At 33.2% G+C, this 17,686-nt stretch overlaps 1 protein-coding gene and 2 non-coding genes across 5 annotated transcripts in view; all 3 read left to right on the top strand.

Annotated features, from left to right (window-relative positions):
* Positions 1–1,361: 1,361 nt before the first annotated feature.
* On the top strand, positions 1,362–1,434 carry TRNAR-ACG. Its single transcript has one exon. It is a non-coding gene; the product is annotated as a tRNA-Arg (tRNA).
* Positions 1,435–1,549: 115 nt separating this feature from the next.
* On the top strand, positions 1,550–1,622 carry TRNAR-ACG. The gene has a single exon. It is a non-coding gene; the product is annotated as a tRNA-Arg (tRNA).
* An 11,532-nt stretch (positions 1,623–13,154) lies between these two features.
* LOC111457406 overlaps positions 13,155–17,686 on the top strand; it is a 7,418-nt gene continuing 2,886 nt past the window's right edge. The window contains exons 1-2 of one of the 3 annotated variants that reach the window (XM_023099583.1): positions 13,155–13,601; positions 17,373–17,507. In XM_023099583.1, coding sequence (XP_022955351.1) covers positions 13,331–13,601; positions 17,373–17,507 — 406 coding nt within the window. In that variant the 5' untranslated portion in view covers positions 13,155–13,330. The remainder of the gene's footprint in view (positions 13,602–17,372; positions 17,508–17,686) is intronic. The other 2 variants (XM_023099585.1, XM_023099584.1) reach the window with 2 other exon arrangements.

The raw sequence follows: 17,686 nt of genomic DNA, 5'->3' as shown, positions 1-17,686 counted from the left end.
TTGGTGTTTGCTTCTGATACCATTTGTAACGGTCCAAGCCCACCGCCAGCAGATATTGTTCTTTTGGGCTTTCTTTTCCGATCTTCCTTTCAAAGTTTTTTAAATGTATCTACTAGAGAAAGATTTTCATATTCATAATTCGTTCTTCTCCCTAACCGAGGTGACATCTCACAATAAACAAAAGTTTAAGTAAAATGTCTACTTAATCTACAAAAATTTTACCCACAACTAATGTAAAATGTTTTTTTAAATGGAGAATACGAGCAGCTAAAGGATACTATAGACAAGTAATACTCGGTAATTATTAGTTATGTGCAACCAGTCCTTTGCTGTCCATGAATGCCACGTCACAAAGTTAAAGTATTCCTCTTTTCTTTCTGGACGAAAGATGGTTAAATGCATTGAACTTCAAACGTATTCTAAAAACTTGGGCTTGACTAATGTTTTTCTTTGACAAATAAGAGAAAGGACCTGATGATGTCGAAGTCTGGTGTGCTCGTCACCTTCCAAAAGTAAAAAGGTGAAGTTGAAAATTAAATCGACTTAAAAATTAAATATCTAAAGTCTAACAAAAATATTATTTACTTTTGAAAATTCGACAGTAGGTAGGGTCACTATTATGGGTAGAAATGAGGGATGACCCATAAACTCCCCTTGATAATGGAGGAGGACTACATGAATAGGTGACATAATGAATAGCTACTGCGTGTAGAAGTAAACCCACCTTGAGAAGGGATGAAGGGCTACACGAGTAGACAACATGAGAGACACTACTATATTTTAGTTAAACTCACCTTGATAATGATGTTAGAGAATAACGTTCTAAACTCTAAGAAAAGCTCGTGGTAACTTACTAGAATTAAAGATGCAATGATAGTCTTTTCATTTTTTTTTCTTTTTCATGTATTTAGTATATATATAGATTAAAGGGACATGATTTGATCATCTATTACCCTTCTAAAAATAAAAAAAATTAAAAAAAAAACTATTTAATAATTTTTGCCTTTGGTTTTTAGGTTTGTGGTAAATATACTATATCAAAGAAATAAAAATGATATGTGGGTAAACTTAATTTCATTTTTATTGTCAAAATTAGTATAACTTAATAAATTTAAATATTATATATTTCTATATTTCTCAATTAGCAAACGAATGACTCTGTGGCCCAATGGATAAGGCGCTGGTCTTCGGAACCAGAGATTCTGGGTTCGATCCCCAGCAGGTGGTTTAATACTCAAATTTCATTTTTATAGATTGAAATTCACTTCTATATTTTATATAAATTACGCATCTCGACGTCAAAGATAAATAAAATAAATCTATATATTCAATAATGCTTATTTTTCAATTTGCAACCGGATGACTCTGTGGCCCAATGGATAAGGCGCTGGTCTACGAAACCAGAGATTCTGGGTTCGATCCCCAGCAGAGTCGTTTCTGTCATTTACACTTTTCTAGAGATTGAAATTCACTTCTATATTTGATATAAATTACTCACCTCGACGTGGATAAAGATATTTATTAATTAACGATTGATTGACTCTTGTGGGACTCTGTGGCCCAATGGATAAGGCGCTGGTCTACGAAACCAGAGATTCTGGGTTCGATCCCCAGCAGAGTCGTTTCTTATAATCATATTTTCCTATAGATTGGAATTCACTTCTATATTTATTATAAACTCAATGTGTGACGAAGTGATCATACTCATATGCGCATAGCATATGATGATGTGTGAAATGTTAGTTTTTTTAATTAACAAATATATAAAAACATATTAAATATTTTGTTGTCCAATTCTATATAAACTCATTATATTAAATGTTTCCACTTATATACACATGAATTTTGGATCCAATCATTAATAACGATAGTGGGTTATACTAATAGCGTTGCCGTAGTATGGTATCCAACATTAATTATACACTCTAAACACTTTAGGTTATTTCTTGAATATCATCACTTTGCATGTCAACCACGTAATTGTAAATAAAATACTCAAAATAATTATTAGAAAATAAATCATTAATTACGAGATTTTAAGATATTAAGAGTCTACTGACATGGCTAAGTTAGAGGCATGACTCTAATACTACTTGTTATGAATAATCACCCTCCACATATTTTCAATAGTAGCATGATATTGTCCATTTTGAATATAAGCTCTCGTGATTTTGGATAAGAAAGGGATACTATCTTCATCGCTATGAGATATTTTTGGGGCATGTGTCGTCCCTTATGATTAATATGTTTGTTTATTATGTTATTATGTGTTTCTACGATGAAAAATGTCATGCTATGGTTTATCATGTTGACACGTTATGCTAGTGTTGAATGTTATATATATTATGAAAGTATGGTATCATATTGTACATTTACTTATGTAATGACCCAAAAGGACTATGTTATGTATGAAATGAACGATGATACGTATTGCGTCATAGATACACGTCATGAATTTAAAAACTATTGGGATCTCATGCATATTATATTCAGTGCATCGGGATACTTCCCTATTATGATGGGTACAAACACATACCATACGACATTTATGTTCGTCATGATGTTATTTTACGATATTGTATACACCACAATACTACGCACACTCCCTTCCTTCCGTGATATACCGGCAGCATGGTTGTACGCTAGACGAATGCCAAAGTCCATGGGTACATATACAAGCTTGCTTAGGGGTTCATGTGCACATATGTGGGTCATGTGTAGAGAAGTACTACACATCCAATTCTACTCCAGTCGGAAGCTAAGACTAAGGCCATGATATGATGTTTTATGACATGATAGATCCCAAACATTATTGCATGTGATTGCACTTCCCGATCCTATTAGTAAGTCACTTACTGAGTATTTCTTAAAATACTCAAGCCACGTGCTACTCTTACTTTTTAAGTAAAAGAAAGACGCCCTTGCATGGATAACAAGGTCATGGTGATGGCCATGGAACTGATGTTATGATAGATATATTTTATTTTTTCAAGCTAATGTATCCCGCGCGATGGATCAGGACATTGTTTATTCCTACTTTGTTTTTATTTAAAGTTACGTGATGTATTTTTCCACTGTTATTGTTTTAACGATTTTATATAAACATATAAGTTCAAAGTGTTTTTTTTTTTCTTTTTCTTTTTCTTCTTAATCCCAGCCTAATTAATTAATTGATATTTTGATGATAATCCACCTATTCTTAATTACTAATAATTTCAATATTTTGAAGTATACATAATATAAAACTTGGAATAATGATTTAAAACGTCTTTTGAATCACTCAAATTAGGACTAAAATAAAAGAGTTATAGTCGAAACAAGATGAAATAAAAAATATCTGACGTGATCACTTGGTAGCTGAGGGGAATAATATTTGGGTGGTTTTTTAGTTGTTTTTAAAATAAAATAATTATATATAGTATTATATTTGAAAATTTAGAATAAAGAAATTTAATCTTATAATCTTTTATTATTGTTAATATTATTATTATTTAAGAAACAAAAGGAAGAATTTCAAATTTATCACCGGTTATTATTACTACTATTATTATTATGATTAAAAAAAAGGAAAAAAAAATTCAAATATATAGCCGTTAGTCATTATTATCATTATTATCCTTATTATTGGTTTAAATTAAAATAAAAAATGAAAAAAGAAAATTAATCATAATACATATATATGCCACCTCTAAAAGAAAAAAATTAACCTCAACAGCCGCCGCCTCCACCACCTCCACCACCGCCACCGCCGCCGCCGCCGCCGTGATCGTGTCCTCCACCTCCAAAATGGTCTCCTGCGTGTTGTAGGCCGGCATGTCCATGATGCAATCCTCCAGCATGGGCAGCACCGCCGAAATGAGCACCTCCTCCGCTGGTAGTGCCACCCGCTGTCCCCCGGCAAAGTAAACTCAACACCGTGAAAACTACACAAATGGAAAGAAAAGCCACCGGGATTATAATAAAAGCCGGATCAACCATTTTTTGTTTTTAGAATATAGTTTTATTTTTATTTTTATTTTTTTATTATTGTTTGCAATATTTATTTGGTTTCATTTATATGCCACCAAGCGTGAGAGATTGGATAACGCGTTAAAAGTATTTGCATTTTACACGTAAATGGAAAATTCATTCATTGGATATTTCCTCAAGGTTTGACCTTTTCTTTGAACTTGACGTCAGTGTGTCCATTTTCTTTGCCTATTATTTGACTTCTTCTTAGATATACGTTATCGACCACACGCAACGTCCTTCCATCAACCTCGTAGTTTGCTTTGTCACGGTTGTTCTTCCGTGTATGTATTATTTGTCGAGTATCATCAATGAGTCCTTTCACAATGAATTAGAGTTCGTTTGATAAGATTCTAGTTTTTTTTGGCATTTAGACTCGTTTTTTTATACATATAATTAGGTTAACTTTTGTTTTTTTTCGAGTATCATGGTAACAAAAAACTACTTCGAAAGGGAAATAAAAAGCAAAGGAATTTGTAGTTCCCGACCCAAATAATTGGGGCTATTTATTGAGTATTTATAAATACTCGTGCTACTCGTTTTTCAGGTAAAGATAAGTCACTTAGGTAGAGATTAAGAATATTGCTAAAACCACTGCATAAATGTGCAAGTTATCTATTTATAATCAAATAAATTACAAGTATATAGAAAGTGCAATAAATGAAAATATGCATATGCATTAAGATATTTACCTCTAATAAAAGATCAAATATGATATATATGGTAAACTATAATTCAGTACTAAATATTCGCAAGCTAAGTGTCGGATTTGAACGAACGTGAAGTTTAGATCTGAACAATTTAAAGAGAGGTCAATAAACACCTTTTGTGAATATGTCAACAACCTGATTCGGAGGAAACGTAGAAAAACACTTTCTTGGCCAAACACTGGGAAGGTTCATATTGACTTGAAAAGTCACCGTTGTTATCAGCATCATTGTGTCTTCCACTTCTTCAACCCAATCCCGTCATATTTCAATTTCTTCCTCCATCTCGTCCCCCGCCCAATTGTAAACGATATAGATTCTCGTTTTTTTTATTTTGTAATTTATTGTTGTTTTCATTTGGGATTTTAATCATCATTTTCAAACATTTGAAGTTACGCTTATTCTAGTTTTTAGTTCTAAAATCGAGAGTTTAGACAATTGAGTAAATTTGTGATCGTACTCTTCCATTAACTTGTCTCCTGATAGATGTTCAGAAATTCTCGGTGCTTCTTGTATTGAAACACTTACTTGAGATATTTTGAGATACCTATTAATATCATATTGAAGCTACTAACGATATTGTCCGCTTTAGTCCGTTACGTATTATCGGAATTCTTCTCCATTATCACTATATTTTAATCTATGAAAAACGAGTAATATAATTAATCATATCACGAAAAACATCATAATCAAATATAACAATTATATTAAAAAAAAATTAAAATGCGTGATAATACTTCACCTATGATAGTATTTTAATCTAAATTACACATTTTATGTAACGAGCAGAAGACATACATTAACTTGAACATGAAGTTCAGATGGGTGGGAGCCTTTCGTAAGAATATTATTAAGGTCGTATTTATATAAAGAGAAAAATAATTTTATTTAAATGTAATAATATATTTCAATATATATTTAATTAATTTGAACATGTAATGTTTTTAATATTAAAATTAATCATGTTAATATAACTAATATAATAATAATATATAACTATTATAATACTATATACTAAGATATCATTATAATTATCATGATATAAACATAATTATATGATATTATTTATTAGTTAGTATGATACTATAATTAATTATAATTATAATAAGATATCATAACAATATTATTATAAAAACTATCATTATAATTATAAATATTATAACACTATATCCTAATAAACATATCATTATCTAATAATTATAATTATAATTAGGATATTAATTATTACCATCATTATTATAATATTATAATATTATAATATAAATAATGTACAACTTTAAAATTATTAATCATATAATTAACCACTGTATTGTATTATATTTAAAACAATTATTATAAGTTTATAATTGAACAATTATAATTAATATAGTATATTAATGGAGATTAAATGTTGGCTTCATGTTCATTACTACGATATTGCTAATAATTTCCATATCAAAATGGAAAATTATGAAATAAGACTATAGGAAAAATAATATAGTTTTTAATTAATATTTATATCATATATTATTAATATTAATGTAACGACCTACATTTCAGCTACCTAAAGCTGCTACTGTTATCGTAGTCTAAGGTCATATGCGGAATATTACTCTTAAAACATTATTATTAAAATCATAATTTCAACATAAATATAACGTATTCATTAAAAATATTGTCATGGTTTTACATGTTTAAAACATAATTTAGAAATAAAATTAAAAATGATAATGAAAGATAATTAAGATAACAAACTATTCTAATTAAGTCTAAGAATTTAAATATGATACTAGCCTATGCACGTGTCATGGTCTCTGATCGCGATACCGTCGTCAGCCGTACAGAGACGCCACGCCTTTACTTGAAAAAAATGCAAGCACACAACCTGAGTATTTAGAAGAATACTCAGTAACTGACCCCACTATAAGGGCCGTAAAAATGCAAACACATGCAATAATTCACTAAGGATCTATTATTAAAACATCTTAGGGGTAGCTTCTAGGCCGGACTAAATTGAATGTGCAGTAGTTCCCTACGTACGACCCACACGTGCGAGCGTGAATCCACAGGCGGTTCGCATCTCCCTTGTACCTTTCATAGTCGAGCTAGCTGGTCGTAGCAATGTCCGGAGGTCAGCAGACCCTAAGTGTCATGCGTGACATGATCATTATCATCATCGTAGTATACGCATCTGTACTCATCATCGTAATAGGGTTTCAGAATATGAGTATGGACCCGAATTATCATATGTCCTTGGGTTTTAAATCAATCACGCATTGTCATCATATTCAATCCTTTAATTTTTTTTTTTTAAAAAAAAAATCAATTTCTTCTCTTTTTCTTGTTTTAGGGCAATACACTAAAATATTTATATCACTTATTATTTTGAATATTATGATGACTTGCAAATTGGAACATTTATGCTTTTCCTATTAATAGCTTTTAACTATGTTATAATTGTTAATTCCGAGACCACGTTTGCCCTTCGGTAAATTAAGGATGACATTTGTCATCAGTATGCCATAATTGCAGTTCCAGCTTGGAGACATGTCCCATTTTTCAAACTTTGTCTTGTTGCCAAACACATGGGAGGGTGTTGAAACAGAAGTGGAAATAAGATCGATCGCACTCACAAAACCTTTGAACAGAAATTCAACAAAGAGTCATAAAAATTTACGTGATTCGGAGAGAAGAAATTCTCCTACGTCCACGGGTGGTAGCAAATTACTATAATCAAAGTGTTTACAAGTGTATCTCTCACGTTATCACATTAAAAAGTCTCACTAACAAACTTCCTCTCAATTGCCTCTAATAAAATACAAAATGACAATGACTCCACGTCTCAAAACAATACTAAACAATATATAGGCATAGCAATACTACAACATTAGTACTCATACATGAAGTAAGAAGATTCATACACTAGTATAAGAGAATGCATGTACCAATATGGAGAAAGTACCAAAAGTATTCATGAATCAAATCTTCGTAACAATTCACGAGAAGTTCTCAAGTCAACATGCTACTTCTTCCATCTAACATTGATTAAATTCAAACAATGCCATGCAGCAAGATTGTTGAGAGGTTTGAAGTTAACCATTATAAACCCATGTAGAAACGGTAAGGTTAAGAACACTACTACCACCAACGAATACCCCACGACAAATCTTCGATTTTAGTGGAACTTGAATAATGATCAGCATAATCACTCCCATGGATATCATGAACGAGACCAAATTTGTCGTTGAGTAAATGATGTAAAGTATAGGCCATCGGTGTGCCATAATTGCACTTCCAGCTAGGAGAACTGCCCCATTTTTTGTAGTGTCATCTTGCAAAACGCCGCCGAGTGGGTTCACACTGGCTCCAAAAGTCACAGTTGCGACCACGGTAGCCACTATAGTGATAGTGCCTCGCACTTCTTCAACCTAGTCCCTTGTAGATTTAAATTTCTTCTCCCACCTCTTCCGCCACCCACCTTTTCAGAATTCCTAAGTTTTTTATTTTCTACCTCATCACGAATATCTATCATTGATAGAGATTATGCCATCTTTATCCGAAATTCTATCAAATTGATAGAGATTATGCCATCTTTATCAGGAATATCCTTCATGGATAGATATTGTGTCATCTTTATCACGAATTTCATTGATAGAGATTATGCCATCTTTCGACTCTGCTGTTAAAATATATCACTAGCCTAATAGGATTAGGCCCAAACGTGACTATATTTGTGTTAAGAAAATGATTTAGGACGTTAGGAATAAATTTAGGAATAAATTTAGGAATTGATTACTTATCCTTAATATAAATACCCTCCACCCTACCTAGTTTATCATCCCAAGAAATTCCAAGCAATACAGTGTAGTAGTTTATACAAATTGACGTGAATTACCAAGTTTTTGAACTATTAATAAAAAAAAAAAACTAATAAATTCATTAAATAAATTTTGACTAATTTAACTCGTAAGTCAGTTATTAATATGAGGTCATAAAAGAAGGAAAATATTCAAACCTCGAGTGAAGAGAGCCCATCATTTCATGAGTCAATTACCGGGGACCACCTTGAATTCACTCGACTGCTTTTTAGCATCCCCTTTCAACGAACGCCCCTCCACCTCATTTCCAAATAGGGATTCATGGAGGTGGTTCAACCATGGTCAAACTATGTTTACATTGATGCGTACAAAGTAAACATTTTGAAGGGATAAAGTTGCTTATTCAAATGTGACAGGTGATTTTTCAAGCCAATGTGAATCCTCCTAGCGGTGTTTGACAACAAAACATTCTCGGAGTAGCGAACGTAGGATTCCTATAAATTTAGTTATTATCATTATTATTAAAATTAAAAAGTATAATAATAATAATATAATATATTAACTATTATAATACTATATCCTAATAAGATATCATTATAATAATTATAATATAAACATAATTATATGGTATTAATTATTAGTTACTATTATAAGATATCATTATAATAATTATTATATTAACATATCATTATAATTATAACTATTTTCATATATCCTAATAAACATAAAATTATCTAATTATTATAATTATGATTAGGATATTAATTATTATCATCATCATTATATTATAATATAATTAGTATCCAACTTTAAAATTATTATTAATTATATAATTAACTCATATGATTAAACTATTAATTATGGTATCCTATTATATTTTAAACAATAATTAATTGGATTAACCTAATTAATTATTTTAGGTTTATAATTGAACAATCATAATTAATATAGTATATACTATTGGAGATTTAAAAAGGTTGCTTAATGTTCATTATTACAATTTTGCAAATAAATTTCATATCAAAAGGAAAATTGTAAGATTATAGGAAAATTAATATAGTTTTAAATTTTTGTAATTAATATTTATGTCATATTATTATTATTATTATTATTATTATTATATGTTGAAATATTTGTTTTACCCTATTATTTAATTATAATAGTTATCACCTAAAAATGTTATATATTATTGGATAGGTTGGAATCCGAATTGGATTTAATTAAAAAGTTAAACTAATTATTTATGCTATAACAATTATTGTATATTAATTATGGTATGAGGCTTCATATTAAATGTTAATATGAATGTTCATTTTAGCTAGGATTTCCAATTTTAGCCTGGTTTGCACATTTCTGACCTTTTTAAACCTGTTTTTGGCTCTGATTAGGTTAATTGAGGTCGTTTTTAAGTACCCCCCATTTTACAGCCCCCTTCTGAGGTAAAATCACTACGAGTGTTTACTCCTTACACTGAGGAGGTCGTATTTCACAATTATTAGTTGGATTAATATTAAATTGTAAAATACTAAGGAAAGATGACGAACGGTGTGATAGGAAACGAACCCTGGCAACATTTGGAGCAGCTCTCGAGGAATGGGAGCTAACGTATATTAATTAGGGAGAACTTCGGCTAAGGCCAACAAAGTAAGTGGCCTTACTATAGGATAAACTAGAAATTGTATGAGACAATTTATGATTTTTTGAGATGACGTATGATGACGCATGCGATATTTATGTTTACGATGTATGAGTTGTATCGTATGCTATCGTACGCTAGTTATATGATGATGTATGAGTTGTATCGTATGGTGTTGTATGCTAGTTATATGATTATGTATGAGCTATGATGCATGATGATGTACGTGAGTTAGTTATATTACGATGTATGACGTACTTGTCATGCTTGATGCACTTAATTGCATTATGATGAGTATAATGTGTTTTCCATATTAAGCCTGCTATATGATGATGAGTGCCATATTGCATCATGTCGACAGATCGACTTATGACACAATTCTAAGAGCATGAAAATGATATTAATATAAATATCTAACAAGCATGTCTTACTTAAAGTAACGAAGAGATGAGACTAGGGTTGTGTTAGAAGAGATGTTAAGATGAGAACTAGAGGGACCTCATGCATGTTGTGTGTACATAAGCATAGGGATACTTCTCTTAGAGATGATGAGTGCGAACATGCACAATATGATGATGAGGGAGATCATGGTGAGCATGACACCAGGGGTCCGCTGACCTCCAGACATCGCTACAAACAGCTAGCTTGACCAGAGAAGGTCTAGAGGGTGTGCAAGCCGCCTGGGGTTCACACTCGTCGTGTGGGTCATAGTCCGGACTGGAGACCACCCCTAGTATGAGATGAGATAGAGACAGGTACGTAGAGCATATTTGCATGTGATTGCATGTGATTGCATTTAGCATGACCCCTATAATTGGGTCACTTACTAAGTATTCTTCAAAATACTCAGGCCGTGTGCCACATCATTTTTCAGGTAAAGGCAAGGCACCCATGTATGGATGATGGCGGCATCGCAAGCAGAGACTATGACACGTGCATAGGATAGACTCATATTTAAATTTCTAGTCTTAGGTTAGAATAGGTTGTTTTGAATTTAATCGATTTAAATTATTTGTATTTGTTTTTATTTTCTTTACATTTCAATATTTCGTATTAAACACGTAAGATGTGTTTTCCAGAGATAGAAGACGCTTTAAATATGTTCAACATTTATATTATAGATGATGTTTTCTTTTAAGAGTTAGATTCAACATTTCATGAGAAAATGAGACGTTAGTAGCAACTTGAGTAAGTAGAAATTTAGGGTTGTTACATAAACTGACCAAAATATCCCTACAATTATGCACCATTAGTTAGTGATCTAAGTGACTTTTAAATGACAAATTTTTTTATAAGAAGTCTTTTTTCAAGGCTTAAAAGGTTATTAGAAGTCTTTTTTCAAGGTTTAAAAGGTTATTCAAAGTTTTAGGACCATTGGAACATAGTAGGGGCTTAAACCAAGATTTGGGGTGGTAAAAGATTAAAATATCCCTATAAGAACTCTAAGAAGTCTACAAGACCCTCAAGGACTTCAAACGTTATGAAACTTCATGTGAGACACATTTATGATCTTAAGGATATTTATGAAAGATCATAAGAAGATTAGAGCATGTTGGGGGAATGAAGCAGGAGAAAAATGACGAAAGAACCCTTAAAACACCTTTATAAGAAATCAAAGATTTATGCATGTGAACAAATGTATAAGGCTCGTATGGATTAAGGCTTACACGTTAAGATTTCTTTCCTTGGTTGTGGGTCCAAACTTAAGAAAAAACTCTTAGAGTGGAAGCCCAAGAAACATAGAAATCTAAGATGATTCTCTAAGAACGTCTTAATTTGAAGTTCTCGATTTTTCATTATGAGATCTTGGATCTTGATTCATGTTCTAGTTTTTATTCTCACTCTCAGTTATTATCCTTGTCCTTATTCTTGTTCTTGGTTCTTTTTTTTTTTGTTCCCTCACACACTCCACCTAGGATTTATGATACAAGACACGAACATGACAACCTATGTTCAAGGCTTCATGAGTTTCAAGTGACATAGTTTGAACCTTCATCTAATGGTTCATGTGTTATAAGTGATGTAGTCTTAACCTACATCCAGGACTTCGTGCGTTTTCTACGATATAGTCTGAAACTTACACCCAAGACTTCTTACGTTCCAAGTAGTGTAGTTAGGAACCTGCATCCAAGGCTTTATATGTTCTAAGCAATGCAGTTTGAAAACCTTCCAAGTCTCCTTAAATTCCAAGTGGCATAGTCTGAATACCTACACCCAAGATTTCTTACGTTCCAAGCATTGTAATCTAAAACCTATATCTAACCTATGTCCAAGTCTCCATACATTCCAAGCGAAATAGTCTGAATACCTAAGCTCGAGGCTTCTTACATTGCAAGCAGTGTAATTTAAAACCTACATCTAAGGCTTCATACGTTCCAAGTGATGCAGTTTATAAACTTACATCTAAGACTTTTTACGTTCGAAGAGATGTAGTCTAAGTCATGAACATGTTATACCGTGGGAGGTCAAAAAGTTTCTAGTTACTAGGACCTTGGTCCTTTGTTCATAAGTGACACCTAACATTCTTCTTGTCTTGGTGGAAGTAGGACTTAGCGTTGTACTTTTCTTTAAGTTCTTGTTCTTAGACTTTTTTCTTGGTTCTCGAATAGTAGGTTCTTGCTTTAAGGGTTATTCTCGAGGTATAAATCTTTACTTACTTCCGTAAGCAATATTTCAAGCTCATAGGTTGTGAGGATTTTATAATAACATGCATAATCATCAACGTATTATAAAGTCATAATGTGTCCTTTAAAAATTCTATAAGGATCTTGAGTCTTAGTTAAGGGTAACTTTATCCTTTCCCGTAAGTCTTGATTTATGTTCTATATTGTTCTAGAACCTTTGAAATCTTGTATAATACTTCGTAAGGTCATACTTAAATTTCTCATAGCCTCGAGAAATCATTAGGGTTTTGAAAACTTCTTATGGGCCTCATAGGGGGCATTTTGGTCATTTACCACATTCCCCCGTGGTTTAGGCTCTCAACCTCTTCTAAGTCATTTGGAGGGGGTTTGAGTTGTTTTAAAAGGAAAACCGCCACCAACCCAACCGAAATTTTCTTTCATCCCCTTCGCTCTCCTGCGACGGCCACACCAACCTTACGTTTTTCCGCACACTGTCACCAACCTCACCGCCACGCCTATATTTGATTTCCAAGTGTTAGTGAGCTCGTTCTTTTGCTCATGGCGTCCAAACTTCTGATTCGGACGGGAAATTCTTTGATGAATCGATTGCGATTAAGTTCGACGCATCAGAATAACTGGATTTGGAGTAGCCAGTCTCTGTCCCAGGGCCATGGTGTTGATGTCACTCCGATGCTATTTCCTTCGGTCTCTAAGCATCAGACTGCTCACCATTTGCAGCAGAATGATACCGAATCATTGAGAAAGCTCGAATCAGAAGGCATTTTCTTCCCTTTCGGTCTTCCGTCGCTCCGGTTCTTCTTGCCCGACGGTATGCTATCGGTTTCTGTGGCGTCTTAATTTTGAGTTTACAAGTAGCTTATTCTAATGGAAAACACAGCTTGATTAGTTAAGGCATCTGTTCGAATTCTCACTCCCACATATCATGAACTTAAAAAAAAAAAAAAAAAAAAATCTGATTAGAATGTCAGGATGGAAAATGTATAAGGCTCATTTGATATGTATAAGGCTCATTTAATATGAAAATGTATAAGGCTCATTTAATATGTATAAGGATGGACTTCTTATAGGAGATGATGAAGCATGGATGATAATTTGATGTTTTTTTCATTTAACATTTTGTCTAGATTTCAAATTAGGAACGGAAAGTTGCACCTATATTATTATAATTCTTTAAATTCATACAAATGTTGAATTTAGTTTTTTTCCCCTAGGGCTTGAAATATGATAGTGCAATAATGTGAAGATAGGCAGAGATGCCAAATAACAATCATATCTGATAAATCCCCTGCAGGATGAAATTGGGGGGATGATCTGGTCCTATGTCATTATTCTCTTTTCGTTAATACTAGGCAACTTTTTTTAAAAAAAATTTATAACGCTGTATTTAGACAATGTACCCTATTTTCACATGTTTACATCTTATATTGTTTGTGAGGCACTCATTATCAGAAAGCATTTGCAGATGGTATGTTGACCAAATGAACCGTTTGGTTCAAAAATTTGAAAGAAAGGTCTATGGTGATTAGCCACGACTACTTATAGTTCAGAAATAATGATATGGTAGCATCAAGGTTCAATGTTCTAAATGTATGTCTTGTTGTGAGCCATGAAATGCAAATGCGGCCTTGATTAAGCAACCGAAAAAGAATGCTTTTTTCATACTGCATACTGGTCGTTTCCAGTTTCAATTAACTTTCTTATATAATCATAAGTTTGGAGTCTAAGTCAAAGTGGGATTGTCAAGTGTTTCTTAACGCCATAACATTTTGCCACTCTTGAGGCTAAGAGAAAATTTAGGATGCCAAAAATCTTAGTCAATCATTCAAGCTTTAGAGATGACGGCTCAATTAGTCTTGAGAACCTTGTTGGCACTGAAGATACTTGCCTGCCCATGTCTATCCTTTTTACTGTGATAATGTGCAGGGATGTGTGTCTACTTATTCTGTAATTAACTGACTTTGGCTTTGGAAAATATCATGCGAACCATATTTTTCTGTTGAAATATGATATTGCAGCTGAATTCCCAGTATTATTGCTACTTGTGGTATATCTAACTGGAGAAAAATTTGAGGATCTTTATTCACTCCTTGAGGACAAGGTGTGTTTTGTGTCAGAGTAATGGATGGACTAAAGAGTAGGGATAATATGGTAATTAGGAGGGTGGTTTGTTGGGTGTTTCTCAGGGAGATCTGGCAACAAGAGAAGGTAGGCAATATTGAGATTGCATAGTATGAGTTGCTGAAGAGAGGGGAGGTTTAACCTTCTAGGTGTCAAAGCTCTCATTTTCAATCTTCTAGAGAGAAATCTCTCTTTAGCATTCTTAAGGTGTGCACTGCATATTGAGCATCCGGAATAAAGAAAAACTTGTTTTAAGTTGTTTGTAAATACTATGACCTTCCTATCCAAGATTACAATTTTCCCTCCACACCCCTCCCCAACCTTTCCTTACTCATCTCCATGGCTAGTATACCTACTCCGTTCACCCATCCATGGCTGCTCACCCCTCATCTGAAATTTCTCTTTGATACTACTCTATACAGCATGTTTTGATTGATTCCTAGACTTTTACCATAGCTTTTGATATGTATTTCATGGAAGCAAAGAAAAAATCAAAGAATCCAACCGATCAGCCTCCCATAGCCTCTCCATCACATGTAATATGCATTTGTTTAATCCCTAACCATGTTGATGCATATACGGTTCATGCTTTTAGACCTATTAGTCTCATTCCATGCTTATAAGGTCATTGCTCGAGGTTTATCTAAAAGGTTGAAAAAGGTTTTGCCCTTCCCCGTTGCTGAAAATCAGATGGCTTTTGTTAAAGGAAGATGGACATTGGATGCTTCCCTTATTGCCAATGAGATTATTGATGATTGGCGTGTTCTAAAGAAATCAGGTTTAATCTTAAAGCTTGATTTAGAAAAGGTTTTTGATAAAGTTGATTGGGCCTTTCTAGATGCTATATTTAAGGCTAAACGCTTTGCCACTCTTTGGCGCAAATGGATATATGGTTGTATATCTAGCACAAATTACTCTATTTTTTATTAATAGGCGTCCAAGGGGCAAGATTATACCTTCTCGTTGTGTTCGCTAAGGAGATCCTTTGTCTCCATTTCTTTTTATCCTTGTTTCAGATTGTCTTGATCGTCTCTTGTATGATAGCACTTTTTTGGGTGAATTGAAAAGCAACACCTGTGGCACCAGTCGTACTCATCCCTAACCGTTAATCACTTACAATTTGCGGATGATGCATTATTCTATTCCATGGATGACAAGGCAATTGAAAATCTTTTTTGATGTTATTCATCTTTTTGAGCGGGCTTCAGGTCTAAATATCAACTATGGCAATACATGTTCCTCCAGAGAATTTAGATCGACTGGCACAAAAATTTGGGTGTAAAGTGGGTTGCTGGCCAGCTGTTTTCGTTCGTCTTCCTGTGGTAGGCAACCCTTCCAAATACTCGTTTTTGGCAGCTAGTGATGGAGAATTTACTACACAAGCTTCACAATTGGAAATTTCCTTTATTTCCAAGGGATGTAGGCATTACTTCTTTAATGTCTACTGTTTCTAGTATGCCTACATATTTCTTTTCTTTTACAAAATGCCTACCACGATTGTCAATTCTGTTAAAAAGTTCTCTCAAGATTTTTCTGGGGGGTCTACTTGGACATGGAAGTTTGCATAATGTTAAACGGTATGCTGCACAAATTCCCCCCAATTGGGGGAGGTTGGTGGTGTTGGGCATTAGCAATCTGAAGCGTAGGAATTTGTCTCTTTTGTATAAATGGATTTTGCAAGTTCTTTGTGAGGGCGAAGTTCTTTGGTGTAAAACCATTAAGGCTAAATATTATTCATTGGATGGATGGATGCCTTTCAGCAATGGCCTACTGACGCTTCTGGATTTTGCAGTACATTCTATGCTAGACTCCCTTATGTTACAAAGGGTTCTTATCTCAATTCTCTATATTCAGTTTTTTCAAATCCTTTTTGAATTTAGTCATGGTAGTGTAAGCACAATAGATAGAATTCAGAGTCGAATGCCCTTTGTCTCCCTCTCACCCTCCTGGTGTGTTATGTGCCATGCTTTCTCAGAATCGTCCAATCATCTATTTGGTTACTATTATTTTGCTAATCAGTATTGGAATTATATTTTGCAAGCTTTTGGGTGGAGCACGCCATTGCCAGGAAACATATTTGACATGCTATCCATGATTTTCATTGGTCATCCTTTTAAGGGGAATGCGAAAACACTTTGTTGGCTTTTAATCGCTCCTATTGTCGGTCTCTTTAGTGCACAAGAAATGGACGGATCTTCAACGACACTTGATGTTTCTTTTGAGTTCCTTGATTTAACTCTCTTTAATGCTTTCCATTGGTGCAAATGTTCACACCCTTTTACCGATTATAGTCTTTCTATCTTATTAAACAATTGGAATTCCTTCTTGTAACTCATTGTTTCGTGGGCTTTTCATTTTATTTATCAATGATATATCTCTCTTTCTCTTTTCTTTTTTTAAATATATATATATATATATGTACACAATTATTTTCCCTTCAACATTTTTTTTCTTTCCGCAGGAGATACTTCTTCGACTCAAGAACCAATGCTCTTATTTCCTAAAAGGACTTTTCAGCCTAGCACCATCAGGCGAAAAAGGAATCATGGATTCTTTGCCCGGTATCTATCCCTTTCCTTTCCTGCATGTTTATCATGTATGTAGTGTTTTTACTAATGAGAACCTATAACTTGCAAATAATGTTTTTCTTTGCTTAAACATGCCCAGTAGAGCTTTATGGAAGTTTTTTTTTTTGAGGGAGAAGCATGGGAATTTCATCTATGAATGAAATGCAAAAAAAAAAAAAAAAAAAAAAAAAAAAAAAAAAAAAAAAAA

Source organism: Cucurbita moschata, unplaced genomic scaffold (genome assembly GCF_002738365.1).
Source record: "Cucurbita moschata cultivar Rifu unplaced genomic scaffold, Cmos_1.0 Cmo_Scf00020, whole genome shotgun sequence".
Classification (NCBI taxonomy): Eukaryota; Viridiplantae; Streptophyta; class Magnoliopsida; order Cucurbitales; family Cucurbitaceae; genus Cucurbita; species Cucurbita moschata.
Note: the sequence above shows the minus strand (reverse complement) of the source record. Positions and strands in the feature narration are given on the sequence as shown.